Source organism: Thermobia domestica, chromosome 3, assembly GCF_964235325.1.
Source record: "Thermobia domestica chromosome 3, izTheDome1.hap1.1, whole genome shotgun sequence".
NCBI lineage: Eukaryota > Metazoa > Arthropoda > Insecta > Zygentoma > Lepismatidae > Thermobia > Thermobia domestica.
The window spans coordinates 152,638,818-152,662,226 of record NC_137456.1 but is presented as its reverse complement, the minus strand read 5'-3'; the positions used below and the strand labels follow the sequence as shown (position 1 = coordinate 152,662,226).

Sequence of the window (23,409 nt, the reverse complement as noted above, 5' to 3'; positions counted from 1 at the left end):
TTTTTGGTTACAACACCCTCTTTTCATTCATATTCTCACGCCAATTCCTATTACAGGTATACACACACTGTACTGCTGCTGCTATTCACCTCGAATGTCCCTCCTCTCTCATTTATGGTAACTAAAACATACAGATGGTGATCAGAAAAATGGAAACACCTGTAGCTGGCAACACGTCAGATGTATGGGTTGGCAGTGGTGTCATGGCGCCCGCAGCGCCGGACCGCTGGTGGTGATGTGTTAGGTCGGTCTCCATACTACGTCAGGCGCAGTGGAACAGCAGTGTCCAGTGGTTGCAACAGACGGAGGTAGTGTAAAATGGGAGAGCTCTCAGATTTTCAAAGAGAGCAAATTGTTGGTGCGCGGTTATGTGGAGTGAGTGTGATGGCAGTGGCTACTGTGTTAGGTGTGTCGCGTTTAACAGTGTCGAAGGTGATGACGGCCTACACATCACACGGGAAAACCACATCGGCGAAGCGGAACAGTGGGCGGAAGAAAATCATAAGCGACAGGTCACGCCGGGTATTAAAGCGCATTATAACGCAGAAGCGTCGTGCCACTGCGGAGCAAGTGACGGAGGAACTCAATCAGCACCTCCCCCACCCTGTTTCGACAATCACAGTCCGCCGCGAATTACGTGACATGAACTTACGGGGTCGTGTTGCATGGGCCAAACCGCTCATCAGGGTCCATAACGCTTTCGCACGCCGCAAATCTTGCCGCGACCATGCAACTTGGACCGTTGAGGACTGGAAACGTGTGATATGGTCGGATGAGTCATCCTTCACCCTATTCCCAACCACGGGCCGTGTTTATGTGTGGAGAACGCCCAAAGAAGTTTATGATCTGCAGTGTCTCCACCCAACTGTGAAACATGGCGGTGGCTCGGTGATGCTGTGGGCCGCCATATCATGGTTTTCATTGGGTCCTGTGGTCACACTTAGCGGACGAATCACTGCCAACGATTATGTCGCAATTTTAGGAGACCACTTGCATCCTATGGTCCGGATGTTGTTCGCGGACAATGACGCCATCTTCCAGGATGATAATGCACCCATTCGCACAGCTGGCGTTGTTGCAGAGTGGTTTGAGGAACATCGGGATGAAGTTCAACACCTCCCCTGGCCCGCCCAATCCCCAGATCTCAACATAATTGAACATCTGTGGTCCGTCTTGGAAACACGACTCCGGCGACGATTTCCACCTTTATCCTCTCTCACAGAACTGGGCGATGTCCTGCACGAGGAATGGTGTAAAATTCCACTTGCTACCATTCACGACCTCTATGCCTCCATCCCACGTCGCATCAAGGCTGTTCTGAAGGCGAAAGGCTGCCCGACACCATATTAATCTGGTAAGTTGCAATTTCGTTCAGGTGTTTCCATTTTTCTGATCACCATCTGTATGTTTTTACCTCTTATTAATGTTGCAGTTATGCAACCCCACATAGCTAATTACAAAATTCCTGCGCCATGTTGAATTCGTTGAAGATATCACATTGCCGACAACGAATTACGTTTGCTGCGTTTATAGTCTTCGAACCACGCTAATGTAGACCTCTCTTTCTCAAAAGAATGGACGAGGATTCTCTACTTCCTTTGGGGAATCCCTTGCGCACGGGTTTCATGATTGCGGCGTAAGCAGTTTTGGATAGGGCACATTCGATGTCTTTGATTTGACCATACCGCCTTTGCCCTATCGTTTAGGATAGTGGAGATATAGATTTTCCCACGCATTCGGAAACCTATATCTCCGAAACTATAGACTTTTGGTCAAAGTTGAAGAGGACTTTTTCTTGGTTTGACATTAGCTACCTACTCTTAAATGTCAGCATATATATATATATATATATATATATATATATATATATATATATATATATATATATATATATATATATATATATATATATACCGGGTAATTCAATAAGAACGTACCAGTGGCCCCGCGTAGCGTAGTCGCTAACGCTCTCGCCTTCGGTGCGAGCGGTCCCGGGTTCGATTCCCGGTGGGGTCACTCGGTCGAAAAAGTGTAACAGCTTTTTCAGGCCAGCCACCCTGAATGAGGTTTTCCTGGGTTTTCCTCATTCACACCAGGCAAATGCCGGGGTGGTACCTAACTTATAGGTCCCAGGCCGCTTCCTTCCTTTCCCAATCCTTTCTTCCTTCCCTTTCCCCGGATTGTGTGCTCGCCGAGGGACGTCATCCCTCAAATCGTGAAGGGCTACATGGCCTTAGATGCCGAAAGCCCAGAAATCCAAATCCTAAAAAAAAAAAAAAAAAAAAAAGAACGTACCAGGCCTATATCGCAGCTAATACTGCACGTGGAGCCTTCAAACAAAAAATTGCATTACCAAATCGTATGTGTAGATTGCAATAAAAATAGTAGCGATACCAGTGGCGTCTCGTGAATACCTCCAACGGGGGGCAACTTCAAAATTTGCAATGGAAAGTGGTATAACTGTTGGAATCGTTCGAAGGGACATTAAATGTCATGCAACTTTTAGAGGACAAACTTTGTCATATCCTTTCCCATTTAGCCACTGGAAGCGATGTTGCAGACTAGTATCTGACTACCCGTAGCAGGCCTTTATCTCAGCTAATAATGCACATAGAGCCGTCAAACAAACAATTGAACTACCAAATCGTAGGTGTAGATTGCAATAAAAATAGTAGCGATACCAGTGGCGTATCGTGAATATCTCCAACGGGGTCATTCGCAAAATTTGACATGGAAACAGGGGTTGGTTGTGCCTCCATTGAAACAAGCACACAATGGGAGAAACGTCGAGAGGAAACACGTTGACATATTTCTTCTTCGTTGGCAGCAACACGGTCGCATTACTAGGTGAAAGTCAGATGGTGCGAGGGTATTTCCTTTTTTCCTTCCTCTCTTACTCATACGTATATATATATATTTCCTTTCCTCTCCTCTCCCATTCATACGTTGCTCCGTCAAAGTGGAATGATAAAAACTATCCCATGTCCGAACGTCATCTGTGTTGAAAATTTGATGAAATCGGTCGGTTGGTTCAAGATGGGTTAGAGTCACAAGCATAGTCATTTTCAATTTTATAATGTAGGTTATTGAAAACTACATAATTATCTTGAACGTTTTCACTAAAGCAATTATAGTTCACCACAGTATCAGTTTCGTATTAACAACAAAGGATATTGTTCCTGGGCATAAACCAATCATCTTCATGAATCATGATTGTTGATAGTTGTTAAGTACGTATATCGTACTTCAACTTTTAAAGTGGAAACAGAGTTGCCAATGCTGTTAATATTTCTCTAGATCCACTGAATTTTCAACACCAACTGATCTACTGATGGATTCTGCTGAAAAATTAATAAATCTCTAATATTTAAGTTAGCATCCGTAGACGATAGGCATTTGGGTGCAAAAGTGATCCCTCAAAAATAAACTCTTACTACACACTCTCTACACAATTTGTTAGTTTTATATTACCTATATTCACCAATTTAATTAGAGAGATGCAGGCAGTGTTTCTTTCAAATTTTCCAGAGGCACACTGCCGGTACCATTCTATTTATTATAATATTATAGATTTATTATTTTGGTCTTATCCGGGGGGTAGTCTCACAGCTCCGGGTGGGGTGCCCCCCCCCAAAAAAACGTCTGGAAGAAACACTGGATCCAGGGTTGAAAAAATCCAGACTTAATATTGCACTAGTAATAGCGCTCAATATTTCCAGATTAGTGCTAGAAAAAATATGGCGATTCTAAATCAGTGTTTCTCCTTTTATTTAAATTCGTGTGGTGCCATTATAAACCTTCATAATTCAAGTAAAGTGGAGGATCCTGTATTTCCTTCAGTCAATTTGCTGAAAACTAAAACAAGACGGAGATTGGTAGGAAAAATATTGAGTAAACTACTACACACCAAAAAGGTGCTTTCAAATTCCACCTGTTACTCGTCTCCAGTTTCAAAAATCTTTGAAATGAAATCTTTGGGTTTTATGCAGAGTCGTTCTGATGCGTGATTAATGCCATACTAAAAAATTCGACTAGTTTCCTGCAGTAGTCAGGTGGTTTTCCCTCATATTTTGTTGTAACACTGATAACAAGTTACCCGTTGTCAGCGGACTTTTGAGACACTCTTTATATACTGGAATTTTGAGCCTATGGTTGGATTTCCGGGTTGGCAACGTTGGAAATCAAGTATGGCGTCTGCAATGGATATCGATGAGGATGAGATAGAACTTCCTACATCTAGCAGTTCTAAAGGCGAGAAGAAAAGATTTGAAGTGAAGAAGGTAAGAAATAATAATGTTTTACGAATAGTAGAATTTATGTATAATAGTAATTAGGTACATATGTCAAAAAGATGACCAAGGCCACATGTTCCATGCAAATGTTTTTTGTCTTCATATTCTGGTTAATAAATTGGGTAATAGTATACATGAGAACGCCGGATCTGCCTTTCTTCTGTGTTCTATTACCACTTCTACATGAAATACCATAAATTTTCTACGTAGTGCAATAGTAAGAAATATCCATGTGCACAAGACATGCGATATGCGTTAAATCCCCCCCCTCCAAACACACATAGTCATAGATAAAGTACAAGGGCACTACACATGCAGATATAAAGTACAGGTGCGTTCTTTTTTATTTTCGTATCAGTCGATAAGTAAATCAAAGTCGCTTTGTTACCATCTTGGTAAGTTCATAGATACTCAATGAATAATCCCTAAAAGTATGAGCGTCCAGCTCCTTCGGGAACTGACGCGGCTTTACGTATACTATATCCATAAATTGGACTATGCTGAAAGGGGCCAGCCTTTTATTGGGTTAAATTCCAAAGTTGGGCGTCCGTTTCCAGCAAAATTTTTAAAATTTACAGGAAAGATATGGATAATTTGATCGTTTGTGTGCTTGATAATATATAAGAGTCTCGAAAAATCTGTATATTTGTTATATATATGAGGTTATAAACATGGGACTATACGGCGAGCGGAGGGAACTACTTGGCACAAGGTAACCAAACAGTTGCATTGTGGGAAAAAACGAGCATTTATGTTATCAATATGGCGAATGTACAGGGGTAATGAACTAACAGTTTTAACATTTGTGAAGCAATACGTTGATAACGAACAAAATCTTTTAAAAGTTTGTGAAGAGTACGGACTAATGAACCCAGTAACACATTGCAAAAGTGTGCAAATGAGATAACAGCGAAAAAAACGTGGCGAAAGCGGACTCCCAACTTCGGAATAAATGCCCTTTTATTTATTTAATTAATTATTTATAGGCAAGTTATCCCCTAAGAATTCATACCTCTTTGATAACTATAGCCTAATTCTGGTTAATAAATTGGACTATGTTAAAAGGGGCCAACCTTTTATTTATTTAATTAATTGTTTATAGGCAAGTTTTATAGCTCTCTGATAACTATAGCCTAATTTTGGTTAGGTTACATTACGGTGTATTTACCTTCATGGTTTGTATTGGTCTCCCGCAATTAGAATTAACCCACTTTTTTTTTTTTTTTTTTTTTGTGTGTGTGTGTGTGTGTGTGTGTGTGTGTGTGTGTGTGTGTGTGTGTGTGTGTGTGTGTGTGTGTGTGTGTGTTTAATTAGGCTTCTAACTACTTGCATCATTATGTTCATATTCTCGTTCGTGCACTTCCGGTAGGTATCGTACATATAATCTCTATAGCATTTCCCCTTTCAACTATTTTATTTTTAAAATGAGACACAAATTGCAAAAATTAAAATAAAATTGTTGAGTTTTGCGTTCCACGTTTATGCCGGCTAGGCTAAAGGAGACTGCGAAGATGAGAAATGCGTACGTTTCGGGAAGATTCTAGAACACAGACCCCCCCCCCCCCCCCCCCATATAGATTAGTGGCTAGGTTGGTTCCTTTCTGTACCAAAGCTTAATATTCAATTCACATAGTATTGCCGAGCAAGCGTCAACGAGTGAAGGCGGTTAGAGCCTCGCAGGGCACGTCTTGTCTTTATTACAGCTAAATGTGAATGGGGACCTGTGTTCTAGAACCTTGCCGTACGTTTCCCTTACTTCAACTCATTTGTCTTGTATATCTTCCATTTATTTATTTATTTTACCTGCTTTTAGCCACCGTTATCTAAACATAGCCCAATAAATTTATCACAAAAAAAAAAGGTAAATAAAGATAAGATAAAAAAAAGTTAGTTGGTTTTAACTTTAGGTAAATAGTATGCGGTTCAGTAGGACACGAAATTTCATGTCTGAGTCCATTAGCTGGAACAGAGTTGTCACTTTTTTTTCAGACAAAATAAAGTGGAAATGACTATTGCTAAACTAGATATTAGATCGCTAATGTTGACCTAGCGACCGTAATTTCGGTTCAGTAAAGTGTAGGCCCTTTGTGCCGCAGACTAGGTTTAGTATTTTCACACTCACAAATTTTGTCATTTATCTGGATATTCACCGTCACTACCATAGAAGGGGTTTCTCCACAATTTCTTGGCGTACATCCACTTTAAGAGGACTTCACCCTTTGCATGTAAATACTGCGTGTGGAAATATGCCATTAAAAACCGTAAACCATCCTGCGCTTGATTTACACTGAAAAGCTCCAATGCTATCTGACTGAATCCTAGCGGAAACGCAGCAGGGGGCACAAACAGTAAAATGCACGTTAGCTTGGCTCGTAGGCGCTTCAGTGGTGGTAGGTACGCGCGTAAACCAAGATGTCACTAAAAACAGTATATTACGATAAGTTAGTTCTTTAACATAATCACTCCGATTACATACACCCACGGTTGTGCAGTTCTGAGACTGCCTTTAAGAAACTACAGACATCTGACTCGTTTGTGGTAGAGGACTTGAATAAGTACCGTACTCTAATAAAAAAACCTTCCGTGTTGTAATTTTTTTTCACACCATCAAAGCATTTAAATATTTTAATACGTAGGGCCTAACTGTTCGTCTATTTCTTTATATAACTATTGTGCCGAAGAATAGGTCCAGAACTTAAACTAAAAAAGGCGAAATTTTTCTCATTTATGATTAAATTCATTATCTGAGAATTTGTTTCTTAAAAATTGATCTGTGCACATTCACTTTAAGAGAGCTTTGCATCATTTTGCATGTAAATACAGGATGCGGAAATATGCCATTAAAACTAGTGTGAAACACAAACACACCTGTGCCGGGTGGCCACTAAGAAGCATGAATGCTGTCTGAGTCTGGGCAGGGGCGCAGCAGTGGCCCTAAACGTTAGCGGGATAGGTAAGGGTGCGTACGTAGGTATCAGGCCCGTATGCAATGGTAGATATGTACGTAAACGTAAATGTCGCTAAAACTCAGGTTTATCTTCTCTAATTTTGCACCAATAATTAATTCAGTGTATTGCCTACTGAACCCAAAGTTCAATGCCGCGTTCACAAAAGCTATCCATTCATTTCTGTCCTTAGCCAACTGCATCCAGTTTCTATTTTGTATTTATGTTTTTGCAAGATCCATCTTAATATTGTCCTCCCGTCTGCGCCTAGGTTTCCTAATGGATGTTTTTCAATTGGACTTCACATTTGGTGCTAGGGGTCCCGGGTTCGATCCCCGCCCCCGCCAAGTGAACTTTGTAGTGGACAAACACCGTGTGCGTGGGTTTTCTCGGGTTTCTGCCGTTTCCTCCCACTTTCTTCATTCCACCATTTCATTGCTCATCACCGTCTCCTTTAGTCTAACCGGCATAACCGTGGGACGTAAAACTCAAAGATTTCATTTCATTTTTCCAATTGGACTTTTAGTTAAAGCTTTGAAAGCGATCTTACTTTCTTCCATTCTTGTTACATGACATACGCATCTGAGCCTCTTAAACTTGATGACCCTAACAATTTTTGGTAAAAGGTATAAATTATGTAGTTCCTCGTTATAAAGTTTCCACCATTCCCTTTCTTCTTGCTCTCAGGATTTTATTTTCAAATGCTTTCAGCCTGCGTTCTTCCCTGCAACCATTTAGTGCAACAGTCGTGATTATCGTTTTTTAAAAATATATTTTGTACCAATACACCATAAATAATAATAATTTCTCTATCGACATCTTGTGTCCTCGAGGAAAGTACCGGTATCTTTCACTACCGACTTCTGCCAATGACATTTCACATCAACACGATATTCAAATTTCAAATTATTTCTTTATTTTCAGTACATTTTTACTTTTGCCACAATCTCTATTCAATTGCAATAATACATGGCGTTCTACAAAATGTAATAACTCGTTTTCTTCACTAACACAGGCTGTTATGAAACTCAGAATCGAAATGTCACATGGGGTGCACTAAAATTTCGCAAGCTTTCACTCCCTTAACTGCTGATACAGATAAAGCCTTAATGAGCAGGCAACAAAATTGGAATTTGCGCAAAAGATAATGTGCAACGTTGCTCATTACTATAAGCGTTTCGACTAATGAAAACAGTCACCAAAACGCAAGCCGGTTTAGTAATTAAAAAAAAAAAAAGTAATGAATGACAATAGCATTTTCAGTTGTCGCTATTACATGTGTGCAGGGCGTCGTTAGAGAGGGGACGGGAAAACATGTCCTAGCCAATAATTTTCTATGTAATGTCTAACTGTAAGAAAATAGTTACTGAAAGCAAATAGTTATTAGAAAAACAAACTTACGGTATATAAAATTTATAAAAATATAAATATTTCCAAAGAATTAAGTACGTTCAACTTAAAACTAAGATACAAAAAATCATCTACATGACACGTAATGGAGGATTACATCAGATATACAAAAATCTTTACCTAAACTAAAAGCTATCTTACTTCTACTAAAGTATTTTATTTTCAAAACAATGCTAACTTACTACTACTATTGTTACTACATCACTACTATTACCATTACTATACTGTTAGTATTATTCTAAATTTAATCCTGCAATTTCTGTAAAGTACTATTAACTCTAATACATTCTACTCTACACTGAATCATCTATTTGCTGAAACTGTAATTACAAATTACTTACTCACCTTTAGATGGACATCATCTTGACATTTTTCTGCGTAGGGTACGTCATGATATCTGTTGTTTATCACCCTGAAACTGTTGTATTAAATTCTACTGACTTACAATATGTACTTACCAGTAACTTTTATTTCCGCTAATTTCTTCTAAACGTAAATTATTTGTTGAATGGTGAATAGTTTTAGTTGGGTCAATAGAACAGTTTTAATTTCATCTGTGTATACTATCTTATGTAGAATAATCCAATTGAGTCGTCTACCGGGAGAAACCAGCTTTGATGTCTCCGAACTAAATCTTCGCAAATCTATTGGAACTTTTTGAAGTCATTGATTTCAATGACGTCTCAAATCGGACGAAATACATGGATTGATGTGCTAAAGCATCATCGTGGATTGAACACAGTAAACATAGCGCGTACATAAACCAACGGCAGCGTCTTCTGTGAAATCAGAATAACAAGACACTGAAGAGGGCTGTGCAGTATTGCGAATGTATTTAGTTATCAAAAGTAGCCTATAATATTATTATATGATACTCCATTAGGACTAGTTCCTCGAAAGAGCTAAGGAATTAGTTCCTGATAATTGATTCATTTGAATGAATTTGCAAGACTATGACATAAAATAATCATTCATATTTTGGTGCACAGTTCGTTATTATGACAGTTTGCTAATCTGTAACATTTTTTGTTCTGCCTTCCTGCTTTATCCAAAGTTAGTTAGTTTCATGCAAAACAATATATGGCGGCTAAAATTCGAGCACAGATTCCAAGTCACTAATGTGTTTAATGTATACGTTCAGAGTCAAGCATTGTCAGTGCTGGATGAAGGTTTATCCAATGTGTCTCCACTGCCATCTATCTTGCGCAATTCTCTTCTACATGTTGGACTATCTTCTGGGATAATGTTTTCTAGACCTTCCTTTTGTCTGGGTATCCCATTAAGAATTGCTTTTGTTCATCGATCGTCGTTTCGTCTTGCAACACATTCAGCCACATCTATCATACTTCCTAGCATACATGTTTCCATTTTTCATTGTGTAGTCTCGAAATAGTGAATAAATGATTTTATTAACGTCCTTTCCTCATGTGTCAAAACAGACAGAATGAATTCATTTAAAATTTTACATTTGAGACATACTAGCATTTTACTTTTTAATGTAAAGCTCTTGCTTCCGAAGTACTCTAACTTAGATTGATACGTCTGTTGATTTCTTTAATGTCTCCATCCATGAACACCTGTCCCATATATGGTACTTACATGATAATTACACACGAAACGAACAGAAGGAACTAAATGAAAACATTCAGCTTTCGAGATTGTATGTGTTGTCATATGAATAAAAGGATTTCTGTAGTCCTTTGAGCACTGTGACGCAAGTGAAATTTTAGATATTGAACTCTTTTCCGTAATTTGTGTTGAGTATTGCTTCGATCATTAAACAAATTATATGAGTTTTTTTCTTTGTATCCTGATGTAAGATCTCACAACTAACATATTTAATTCTTATTTGCAGTGGAATGCTGTTGCACTATGGGCTTGGGGTGAGTAAAAATATCAGTTTTTGTTAATTTGTAGTAAAATATTAATGTATATAATTTGCAAAGAATTTAATTAATTTTATGTTAAAATTATTCTGTCAACCGTGATTTTTGCAAAAGTACTTCATTGTAGAGGATGATTCTTTACAATATTGTCTTGACGTACCTATGTGACTGTTTGGGAAATTACTTCATTGGAACTAAATGTTGCGCACGACCCTTCGGCCAGCTGTACATTAGAGACAGGTGTGGCATATAAAACACAGCTGATTGTTCTGTCGAGAACGGGTGTAGAATATAAACATCTGGTCAGGGATGATGGGAGTGGAGTGGTTTTTGTGCGTCATTTGCGTTTAATTTGTCTAGTAAGTCATTCAATACCCAATCATAGGCTTAGATGGCTTTAAGATCCATTTTCTTTGCATCTTTGAAAAAAGACTGATTCCTAAAGGATTAAGTTGCAATTAAATCATCACAATATATTATGTAAAAATACACAAATATTAATGCTCAAATTCAAATATGGTTGCTTCTCTTTTCCTGTGTTGAAATAATTGAATTGAAAAAAAAAAAAAAAAAAAGTAAGTTGCAATTAAATCGTCACAATAGGTTTAAATCGAAAATTGCTCCCACAGTACCGACGTCGATTAGTATAACGCACCGAGACGTTCCTTTTTATAAATAGGATATTCTGAGTCGTGTTTCAACGTGCTAAAATGTATACGTACGCTAAGTGAACAACGCGTAGAGAATGTAAAGCATTTTAGCATTGTCATCTACGTAGACAATAGGGCGGGACACGAAATTTTAGATCTGAATTCAGTAGGCAGATCAGAGAGTTTGTCGCTATTTTTTTGGAGGCAAACAAAGTAAAAGGCCAAATTCCTATTTCCAAATTAAAATATTTGGCTGCCAGTGGCGACAAACAGGCTGAGAGCGTGATAGGATTTGACAAATTCAAAATCTGTGGTGGTGGTGGAGGAGGAGGAAGGGGGGGAATAATGGCTTGAATCGTTTTCACTCTTTACCAGATCTCCAAAAACATTCCCGCCTTGTTTGGGAATTCAACATTTTGCATAAGTGTTTTACTCCGTAGATTATGGAGTAGGGCAAGATGAATGCTTTTCTCGATGAGAAAGGATATTGAGGAAATCCTTTAAATCCTTTTGTGGGTAAAATCATGAGACATATCTACATTTTTGCGTTGTTGCTGTTCCGGAGAGTACTAGTCTGTAATTCATCTTTATAAAATGGAATATGGATGATACCACACTGGATACGAGCATGCATTGTATAGTATTGTATTATTATTTTAAGCTGCTTCGAAAATAATCTTTAAATCGCTGGACACAACGGCACGGAATTCAATAGCTTGAAACTTTTAATTTTAGAAAGTGTGGATCCTTGTAGAAAGTTGAATATTCGTGACGCAAGATAGACGAGGTAACAGGGTTGCTTCTTTAGGTCCTCAATGAAATTTGAAATACTTAACATGTCGAGTTCCGTCGTGGGCATATGGTTAACGTACACTTCCCTGGTGCGGGATGCCTAGCTTCGATTGTTGATGGAAGCTCAAGTAGTTCGTATCCCACGTCTCATGTAATCTCGATGCTGAAAGGGACGCTACACATCAAATCAACCATTCAACTTGATGTAACGATACTAAATGTGGTGTCTGTGGTGTTTCAATTTCACAGAACATGGATCTAGATAATTTATTAGCATGAATTTAATATGGATGATATAGAAGTCAAGTTTGTTAAAATAATATATTAACCACAGTGAAATGCACGAGCGCGTAAGTTGATTGTGACTAACGATTTTCGTTATATTAGTGAACGTTCCATTTTCAGATGCGAGAAAGCGGTTTTCCGAAGCCCGGCTGCGGAAAACAACATTTAAGGGTGAATTCGGGAAAATTACTTTCCGGAGGCCTAACCGTTTTCCCTAATGTTTTTGGGCTTAATTTTTAAGTTTCCGTCGTTATAAAATACGGAGGTTATGAGGAACGGACCTACTATTCACGTGGACCGGTGCCTGAATCCAGTGCACACAATATCATGTACGGTGGACAAACACCGTGCTCGTGGGTTTTCTCGGGGTTATCCCGTTTCCTCCCACTTTCTTCATTCCACCATTTCACTCATCTCTCATAATCACCGTCTCCTTTAGCCTAACCGGCATAATCATGGGACGTAAAACTCAGAGCTTTCATTTCAATATCATGTACGATCATACCATATAGTATAGACTGTTCCCCACCACACTATCTCGCCTCTGAAAAAGCTGGAGTACGTCACTGGATCTGCCCTAATGATTTCGAGTGCAAGGAAGATATTTAGCTAAGTCTCTTCTTCATCGTCCCTTTCACCATCGAGGCTCTATGAGATGCGATCTAGAGCTTAACTAGGGCTATTAAGATTTTATCAAATTTAATAAATGTGTCATTTTGGGATGCCGGAAATCGAATACATCGGTCTCCCTATTGCAAAAGCAGTTTAAGAGCTAATTCAGATAGTAATTTTGAAGGCTGATAGTTACCATGAAATGCGGTGTGGCTACTGCTGTCAGGTAGAAAGAAAGAAACTCGGGTAAGCCTTAGTGTCAGGAAGTCGTTTGAGGCGATTTTGTGAGGAGTTCAAGTGTACTGGAATTAATATTTGTAATATAAAGATAGATGGAAAGACGTAGTTTTCAACAGTAAGATGCTTGGGGTGGTAACATTAAGGATATGTGTGCAGCATCTGACCGTTAGTGGTTACGTTGTTCTCTGCAGTACGTCGCGTGGGATAGCACAAAGTCACGTGTTGAAGCAAGTAAACTGTGGGGGTCAAATAGAAAATGTCCGTGTGTTACAGAGATCAAATAGTAGTTGCATGATTAGTTGGCACAGGTGACCTGTATGTTGCGTGTGCTGCGAGAACCAGTCTCTAAGGGGATTATCTACATAACTCAAAGCCTCAGTGACAGGGATCACCGAGATTGAAGAGGATTGTCATCAAGGACTAAAGAGCAGATGCTACAAAAGTGTGCTGATAAAACTAAATCAGCACACAAGCCACTGAAAATCAAGTAATAGTAAATCCCATCTGCAATCATTTCAATCAGGGCGCAAAGTTTCAGTCAGACGTACTCGCCAATCCAAAAGTGATGGTCGTCAATCTCTCTCTCGTACAAATTATGAGCCAACTCCCCCCCCCCCCCCAAAGGCCTTTGGTTTGATAAAGGAAGAGATTTACATCAGGGCATAAAAGGTTCAAATCCAGACAAGTAGATTCAGTATAATCAATTTTGAATTGGACAAATCATATACATGTTAAAAAAAAAGTATCTTAAATATCACATTTGTGTAACGCTCTCTCTGCACTGAAGTACCAGTTGTCGATTGAGTTTTCGGACCAAAATCCTTAAGTGAAGGGCCATTGATTTTGAAATTGTCAGCAAAACGTCCAGTATGTCAATTTTCAGTGATTTCGTGTAGGCAGTCTTAACTCTGTTGAGACTGCTGAAGCCTCTCTCATACGAAGAAGTACTCACAGGTAAAACTGCACAAAATGTGACAATTGGAAGCAGATTTGCGAATCTCGTAATGAAATTTTCACTGTAAATCTTTTTCAGTGTCTGATTCAGCGTTAGTAAAGAAAACAAAATTTTATATTCTACCCACTCTGCCAAGATACTCTGAGGGAAGGAAAGGAGGGGCGAATTACAACGTTGTGGAGACTTCACTTTCCATGTCCATTGTGAAGACTTCACATTCCGTGTTTTCTCTCACTCAGTGACAATTATTTTGGTGCGAAACAAACTGCATCCTGTGAGTTTAGGCCCGTTCCTACTGAACACTGGTCGCCAGCTTTAAATTTCTAGCCGCCAGTGGCGACCTGGCGCCCGGAAAATTTTGCGCCCTGATTTCAACTGTTATTACCTGCGAGATAAAAGTAATCTTCAGGAACTATAAGCAATTTGATATTTTAACAAGTTACTATTTCCTTTATCTGGTCCTTTCATCCATACAGAGAGCATTAGCCAAATTCTCTGCGTGAAGTGCCGTATCTTCAGCCATGTCTTACTTTAGTTACTTGCTTCATTTCCATATAACTTAATTTGGATTACATACAGCTTTGATAATTTAGATTACATACAGCTTTGATAACCCAGAAATCCGCGAGCGCTGCTTTGTTAAGTCATCTGCAGGGTAAGAGATCCAACCAGTCAACAGTCTGCGCAATAGCTTTCAGTCGTGTTTAGTTTTGGTTTGAAATTTTTCAGCACTCCAAGTTTCCTTATTAGTAGATTGGACAATGGAATGATCATGAGCCGCGAGGAGCACAGGTTTATAATGAATTTTTATCGAAGATACCGAGATTGACGTGTGTGATGTGAGGTAATTTGTAGATGAAAGTGCTGTATGCTATATTGGTTGTTCGATCAGTAAATTAGATTGATTGTGTAACAATGAGCAAATACAGAAAGTATAACCTTTACAATAGAGAGTGCTATTTTTTGGGCTTGGTCAAATTGTGTTCGTTGTAGTGAAGAAAATTAGAGTCTTTGTACCATGTAATGAACACTCCTTTCATCTCGAGCGCAGACATTCCACCCAAGTGATGCAGCTGAAAAATCAACGTCTAGTACGATTATTTTTAGATGAATTAAAGTAGAGCGTAGAAGCTGGCTGAGTATCCATTTGGTAGCCCACAGGCTATATGTGGACTATCGCACTGTTTTTGGGCGCGTCGTAGAAAGAGGAAAAGTGAAAATATAGGATACGTTGGTGTTCCATGACATGCTTCTAATAAAGAACATATCGTCGACATGAAGGACTGAAGAAGAATTGTGCGTTCAGTCATCACTAACGATGAAATGTGGCAGGAAGATCATAATTATCAATGACCAAAACACTCCTGTATCTTCGAGAAGTGTCTCAGTAGTAGCAGTAGTAGCCTGAATCTGAAATCATTGTCTTTCTCAGCTTAGGAGAATAGTTGCCAATATAATGAACAGACAATATATCCTTTCGTGCAAAATAAGGCTCACCTCCTTGTGTAATCCAGCTGACGCTACGTTCATTGGGTATGAAATCTTCTCCACATTTCATATTCCCTACACTTCCCCTCAAATGATAAACACTTTTTGTTACTTAGATAGCATGTGTAGTTGGAAGTTTCAGAACGACAGAAATACATGTAATGTAGTAATTGAACTTCACATCACAACTATTTTAGATCATGAGTATTATTTTTATTAATGTTGTACACATATGAACATTTCAGACTGCTGCTTGTATTATTTAAGTAGTCTTCACTTTTTCTTACTATACCAGATGAACGCCGTAATGTCAGCAACATGTGGGGATTCGAGTGGACACTGACTTTACCCAGTTTTACGTTGTTGATCTCACGGGAATATATGAACCAGAACATAGGACATCGATAGTTATAGACACTAAAATTACATGTGGTAGTCTTACTTATCTCTTCAGTACTTTTTCCAGTCTTATGTTTGCGATAGCAAGAAGTGGTCCCGCGTAGCGTACCCGCTCATGTTCTCGCTTTTGGTGCAAGGGGTTCCGGGATTGAGTCACCGAGGGGAAACTCGTTCGAAAAGTGTAAAAGCTTTTTTAGGCCAGTCATCTTGAATGAGGGTTTCCTCATTCACATCGGGCAAATGTCAAGAGTGTACCTAATACAGTGATCCTAGGTCTCCTCCTTTCTTTCCCATTCCTTTCTTCCACCCCAGTTTCCCGAGCATTGTGATCACCGAGGGACATATCAAAAGTTTGTATTTTTAAAAAAAGAAAGAAAGAAAATAAAACAGTAGTCCAGAGTGCTTTTCCAGCTTATGTAAAAAGTACCCTACACATGCAATCAAATATATATTTAAATCGGGTACTGAGTTTCTGATGTGGAGAACTCTTGTGAGTTTAGGCTAGACTATTCATATAAGTAATTGATATGCTTTTACACAGTTTGTTTAGAGTATTTATTAGATTTTCAAACTATGCTATTAAATAAGTATCAGATGAGTTACAGAACGGCTTTGTTCGTCCGTCCGTCTGTCGACAAGTATCAGAGCAAAACTGTAAGAGATATCGAGATGCGGTTTTTTGCAATCGATTCAGCATCCCAAGGTCAGTTTCCATCTCATTTGTTAACACACTATACAAACCAGAAGTGGTTCAAATCAGTCATTTCTGGTTTCAACGTTTATCGCTATAAAACGAAAACGGTAAGAGGTAGCGAAAAGCTGTTTTCTTGCAAACGATTCAGCGTCCCAAGGCAATGTATCATGACTATTCCGAACACTACCAAACTGAAAGTGGTTGAGTTATACTACTATTTTTGGTTTTAATACTGATTTCCATAGAGCCAAAATGATAAAGAGATATCAAGATGCGGCCTTTTACAATTGATTCAGCGTCGCAAGAATAAGTTTCATCTCCCTCGTTAACCCTCCATTCAAACTAGAAGTGATTAAAATAAACCATGTCCGGTTTTATCTCCATACAACAAAAATGATAACAGATAGCGACGAGTGATTTCCTGCAATCGATTCAGGATATCAAGAAAACATATCACAACCTACAACATTACCAAAACCGGAAGTAATTGTAATTTACTACTACATCCGGTTTCAATGCTGATTTTCGTAGAACAAAAACAGCAAGATATATCAAGATGCAGTTTTTTTGTAAGCAATTCATCTTCCCAAGAGAAGGTTCTATCTCCTACCTTAACCATCTATTCAAACCGGAAGTGGTTCAAATTTAGTTTCAGCCTTTATTACCATAGATCAATAAGTCGTAGTGAATAATGGCTTTCTGATCTGGATTCAGCGCCCGGTCCGAGGAACAGGTTCTATCTTCGATATTTTTAATCTATTACAACCAGTAGTTAGAGATGTACTGCTTGAAGTTTGAGTATTGAATTCCCATAGTTTGGAAGTCTACCGTAGTTTCACACTATGAAGCGAAACTCAATTGTTCTATTAAGAGACAGCGTTTGTGTTGCATATATATGCTTAAATTCCTAACAAGATTTACTTCACAATGCAGTATAATTATGTCCCATATCAGAAGAGGAGGCAAGGTCCACATGCTTCGTTAGGTTGACAAAATACCGTTTATGAATACTTGAGCGTGATCCAATTTGTACCCCATAGAACAGCTGAAGGTGGAAACATGGTCAGACTTTCATTACATTGACACAAACATTGACTTGAGTCGGTTACATAAAGATTTATTTATGTATTTATTTACTAGAATACCCATTTTTCGCACGGGAGAATACGTTTCATTTTGGACATACAGAGGTAAATTTGAATTTAAACGGCATTAGAAGTGTCACTGTTCATCTCAGCGACCCGAAAAACTATGGGTTCGATATTAATATTGGTTATTTTCGATCATTGTTAAATATCTCTCTCCTTTTCTCTCCCCTAAGTTCCACCGTCAAAGTGAAATGATAAAATACCATTCTAGGCCCGAACCTCATCTATGTTGAAAATTTGATAGAGAGCAGGCGGGTGGTATGAAGTTACAAACAATCACTTTCATTTTTATGCATTTAGATTTCAACATTGAGACAGTTTGTGAAATTCATTTGTTTAAGTTATTTAAAGCTTTTACTGCATCTAAAGCCCACTGTACAATCTTGTAATTATAATCAAAATAAAACTTATTCCAAGTAAGTAATAATTGTTGTTGTCTCAGTGGAATTGTGAAATTTATTGCAGTTATATTTTGTTTACACTGAATTCGTTATTCAATAAATAATATCAAGATTTAACTAACCAATGAGTGGTTTTTATCAACCAGAGTGCCCTACGCGCTTTAGGAAGCATCCCACTCTTCCATCCTTGTTCTCTTGAACAGTACTGTTCTTCACCCGGATCGCTGGTTTTGAAGTGTTGTGATCTATGTAGAGGTTTTTGAGTGGCCAAAGATAATTTGAGGATCACTCTTGGAGCACAAGAGGCTTTATCCGCTTTATTTTCTGAAGTATAAACATTTACAAACGTAGTGTGTGTATTCATATAGTACGTGAACAATGGGTAACAAAAATGTTATTTTACAAATCTTATGATTAAAGTAATATACCGTAGCGAGATTTCCTGAATTAGTGTTGTTAAAATTCGAATAACAGCAGACATATTATTTGAATAACGAATATTCGAATAATTTTAACACCACTGATCTGAAGGAAAATGGTACTCACAGTCATAAATAGAATGGGGTTATCGAAGAAATGGATTAATAACACTCGTGAAAATGTCTATGAGGAACTCAAAAGGGAAAATTAAAATCGGTAGCTAGTTGACAAACAATTTGGCAGTCACTACTGAAGTTAAGCAAGGAGATGGACAAGGACATAGCATTACACTATGTAATAGACAAAATAAATCTACGTGGCACGATATTCACAAAATTAATCAGATATGTGCATGTGCTGACGATAGTAATAGCTGCAAAATCAAAATGAAGATTGATACAAGTATTTGACAGCTGGAACAAGAAACATAAGATTTGGGATTAATGATAAACTTGATAAAACCAAATTTATGATATTGTCAGCGTGTTAAGTGAGAAGAAAACCGCATAATATGAAAATAAGACGCAAGAAATTGAGGGAGTGGATAGCTTCACCTATTCAGGAAACGTCATAGACAACGGAAATATAAAAGGGCCTCGTAGATACAAGACAATACAAGTGGGGAAACAACACACACTTTGGAAACTTTCAAATATTCAAAAGCAGATCAATTTCAAGAAATACAAAACTATATGTATATAAGACATTAGCCAGATAGTTACTATGTAGGCATTGGAAACAGTCGCTCACTGTATCAGATGAAGAGTTTCTTAGAAGAACGGGAAAAAAGACTGTTGCGAAAAATGTTTAATGGGATAGAAGTACATGGAAAGTGCGATATTATGGACTGAAATTAACAATCAAAGAGACATAACATTCTATGCTTCATCAAAAGTCAAAGAAACAGATTGTTAGGATACATAGAATGAGTGCCAGTTATAATGTTAAAAGTAAAGGTTTTTTATATAGATATATATAATAGACGAGTTGGAAGAGCAAAACAGAGATGAATATATGACATGAACAGTCTGAAAATGAAATGATTTAAAACAACTGGCATGTGACAAGAAGAAATGGAGGTTTCTTGTAAAGGAGGCGAAAGCTCACTCCTAGCTGTAACACCGATGAGTGAATAAGAAAAATTGTATAAGTAGTCAAGAGCATGTTTAGGAAAGTACGTTATTACAAGCATAAGCTGCTGCCAAATACTTCATAACAACGGGCAAAATGCCATTGTAGCAATATTTTTCCCTCACTGGTTACTACAACATAGGAGTTTAAGAATATATGACAATAGATTTCTCTGTGGGGACATTCCAAAGGAACACTGACAGCATGATAAATATTAGCCACCAGAAAGAATTCGTTTTTGGTCTAGAATCGCATATACGATTGGGTAACTTAGAGATTACCAGCGTACTTTATATCACATAATCTCTAACGCTTGTTTGGCGCGACGAGAACATAAAGTGAGTCGTCGATAAAAAGAGTTGGGGGTAAGGCCCACATTGATACCTGAATACTGTAAAGCTTTAGTGAATTGTAAGATAGATTTGTTCATATTAGTAATGAGAGAGAGGTTTATTGTAACAATACCTTCGTTTGTTCTAATAAGAGTGGGTCACTTTAGAGCAGAATGTCATCATAATAAATCGTATATCTAACCATATTACCTAAATGTTAACCGAAGCTTCAGCTATACAGAACGTTGCATAATAAGACCGCCTAATAAACACCGTGTGCGTGGGTTTTCTCGGGGTTCTCCCGTTTCCTCCCACTTTCTTCATTCCACCATTTCATTCATTACTCATTATCACCGTCTCCTTTAGCCTAACCGGCATAACCGTGGGACGTAAAACTCAAAATTTCATTTCATTTCAAGACCGCCTAATCTATGAGCCATTTTGTGAACCGAAAGGATTTGCCAGCTATGTGCATCACAAAGTACTTTCGTGTGTCTGGCACAAGTTTAATATGTCGGAAGACTGCGCAGGTGACGGTAGATCTGTGACCTTAGGGAGCGTGCGAAACGTAATAGTGAAATTGAGTTAAGGGGGAGCAGTCTGTATCACAGTCACATCTGAGTTGTTTTTGCCTTTTGGGTATGCAAAAAATTGGGAAAGATTTCGCACGTTGTCAGATTTTTATAAGAGACAGACTTCACATAATGTTTGTATCACAGGCATGTATGCTGGGCGTGTAAGACGTAGCATACAAGGAACTTTACAAGGAGGATTTTATTATTATTATTATTATTATTATTATTATTATTATTATTATTATTATTATTATTATTATTATTATTATTATTATTATTAAGGAAGTACTATTATATTGTACGAGTTTTATAAGTCGTCTTTCATATCCTGCCCTTTAGGTTAAAGGAGATGATGAGAAATGATTGATGATCATAAAATGCTGGAAGAACTCAGCAAACCTGCCGTGCGCGGGATTCAAACTTGCGACAGACGTTGTCCTGCGATTGCCAGCTCAGTGCCGTAAAACACTTGACTATGACATCCGCCAAGAAAGAAGAACTATTTCGCTTAAAATAGCATTAAGAATTATATTGTTTCTACTGAATATTGAAGTAAAGGATTTAGGTGATTTATTTATATTTTATGTGATTTTTGTTTGTATGTTTGATGTCTTTTTTCCTGCTCTTTGCAGACATTGTTGTGGATAATTGCGCCATTTGCCGAAATCACATTATGGATCTGTGTATCGAATGCCAAGCCAATCAAGCATCAGCAACAAGCGAAGAATGCACTGTAGCTTGGGGTGTTTGTAACGTGAGTTTTTTTTTTTTTTTTTAAATAATTAATTGTAGATCTTAGTTATAAACAGATTAGTTACTACATATTGCTACTTATGTAAACGTCTTATGATTTATTTCTGCGATGTATATACTAAAAGGACTACATTTGAGAGAAAGAACACTTATTGAAAATACTATGAATAAAATACTCACAGTTCCATATAATGTTAAGACTCTTCACCTTAATGTTTACCAGCTTATTTCGTAAGTGTTTCGAAGTATTATTGATAACATTTATTTGTTACTTAAAAGAAAGATTAGTCTAGGATTATATACAAATAATAGCACTGATATTTAAAAATTGAAACATGGGGTTAGGTAGGAAACATTATTTGAATTAGAGAACATCTTTGTGCACGTTTGAAAAGGCAAGCTGAAAATCATAATTTATTTTTCTGTAGTCGTAAATTAGAACTTGAAATGTGCTTCATTTTCTTTGTCTTTCTTATTAATGGAAAGTATTTGCCAGTTTTGACATCCGATAAATACAGTGAAACGAGCACAGTTCCGATTCCTTAAGGATTCCATTTATGCAGCAAACAGAGCAAAATGGTTTATATTATGGTTTAGATTGATTTCACAATACGCGTGTTTATCCATCGTAAATTTTACTGTGAAAACTGAAGTTATTCACCAATCTCCGCTTAGGTTATTTACTTCGGAACGCTGATCTCTGTTATCTGACTGTAATCTTCCATTTGTTAATGGCTATATTAATATATGATGTGTGGGTGTTCGTTTAACACCGTGGACTTAATTTCTGTTTATGATGTTTACATGAGGTATTTCTGTCAGATAAATAACTAAACATTATTTGCAATCATTCACTTCAAATTGAGAATAACAATCAATCAGTTTTTTTGCAGATAGAACATTTAGTTCACCACGAATGTATACATCAAGAAATTATAAGATACAACACATTCAGTTCGCTCTTTTTGTAATATTAGTACTTGATTTTCAAACCTATCAGAAAAATGCTGTTTCATCACTCAATATAAATTCGAGTGTACCTACTATTGGCTTATTGGAAAAGTCGTAATGCACTTTTGCAACAGATGGCGTTAGTTAATCTTTGCAAGTGTTAGTCATTTGCATCTGTGATATTGCTATGTAATACAGCTGTATGTATTGACAGCTGATGAGCGTAGTTTCATGCGTTAATAATAATAATATCGATTTGATTGAGTTTTGGAGGTTTTACAAGGTGAAAGACCAAACTGGATTTGCGTCATATTTTATTATTTTAGTTCTGTAAAGTGATGAACGTGCGTGAAACTTGTAAAAAGAATGCGTAACGCTCTAAAAGAACATTAATGTCAACGATTGTACACGAAATTCCATACTGTTGTTGATTTTGGTTTTAACATTGCTCCTCGATCATAGAAGCCCACCGTGACGATTTGCCTCAAACGACATCGAAAGCAGACATTCATTAGAAGAAGGTTATGCTCTCCGTGTGGTGGGGTTTCAAAGTTGTTGTGTTATTCGTACTCCTACCATGTTAATTCGAATGTGTATTGTCGGCAATTGGACAGTTTGAACGAACACGCCATTTAGAAACGTCCAGAGCTGATTAATCGTAAAGGAGTTGTGTTCTATCACGACAGCCACATCGAAGTTTGATCACCTCCGCAAATTATTGAAGCTTGAACATGGTGGCGCTGGCGACAAAACTGGAAAACTGGGAAAAATCAGGGAATGTAAGAAGACCGGGAATTCCGCAAAGAGTCAGGGAATTTTGAGTTAGTGCTAAGAATTAAGATTTTAAAAACATTTGAAATGAAAAATTTTAAGACTATTTTTAATGTAGTTGAGTGCTTGTTTTTTAATTGGCAACTTCCAACTTAGAAACTTATCTGTGTTTTCCACAATTGATGTGTAACAAACTTACGTGCGGTAGTTGTGCGCATTATCTTTTTCTTTTCCTTGTACATTGGAATATAATATTGACGAATCATCCACAAAATGCAG

The 23,409-nt window shown here is 37.7% G+C and overlaps 1 protein-coding gene and 1 non-coding gene across 2 annotated transcripts in view; both read left to right on the top strand.

Moving 5' to 3' along the window:
• The first annotated feature begins 1,941 nt into the window (after positions 1 to 1,941).
• TRNAR-UCG (transfer RNA arginine (anticodon UCG)) lies at positions 1,942 to 2,016 on the top strand. The gene has a single exon. It is a non-coding gene; the product is annotated as a tRNA-Arg (tRNA).
• Positions 2,017 to 4,130: 2,114 nt separating this feature from the next.
• Positions 4,131 to 23,409, top strand: part of Roc1a (Regulator of cullins 1a) — a 38,175-nt gene continuing 18,896 nt past the window's right edge. Inside the window, exons 1-3 of the mRNA XM_081751896.1 lie at positions 4,131 to 4,280; positions 10,503 to 10,530; positions 21,288 to 21,409. Of these exons, the coding sequence (XP_081608022.1) occupies positions 4,149 to 4,280; positions 10,503 to 10,530; positions 21,288 to 21,409 (282 nt within the window). The 5' untranslated portion in view covers positions 4,131 to 4,148. The remainder of the gene's footprint in view (positions 4,281 to 10,502; positions 10,531 to 21,287; positions 21,410 to 23,409) is intronic.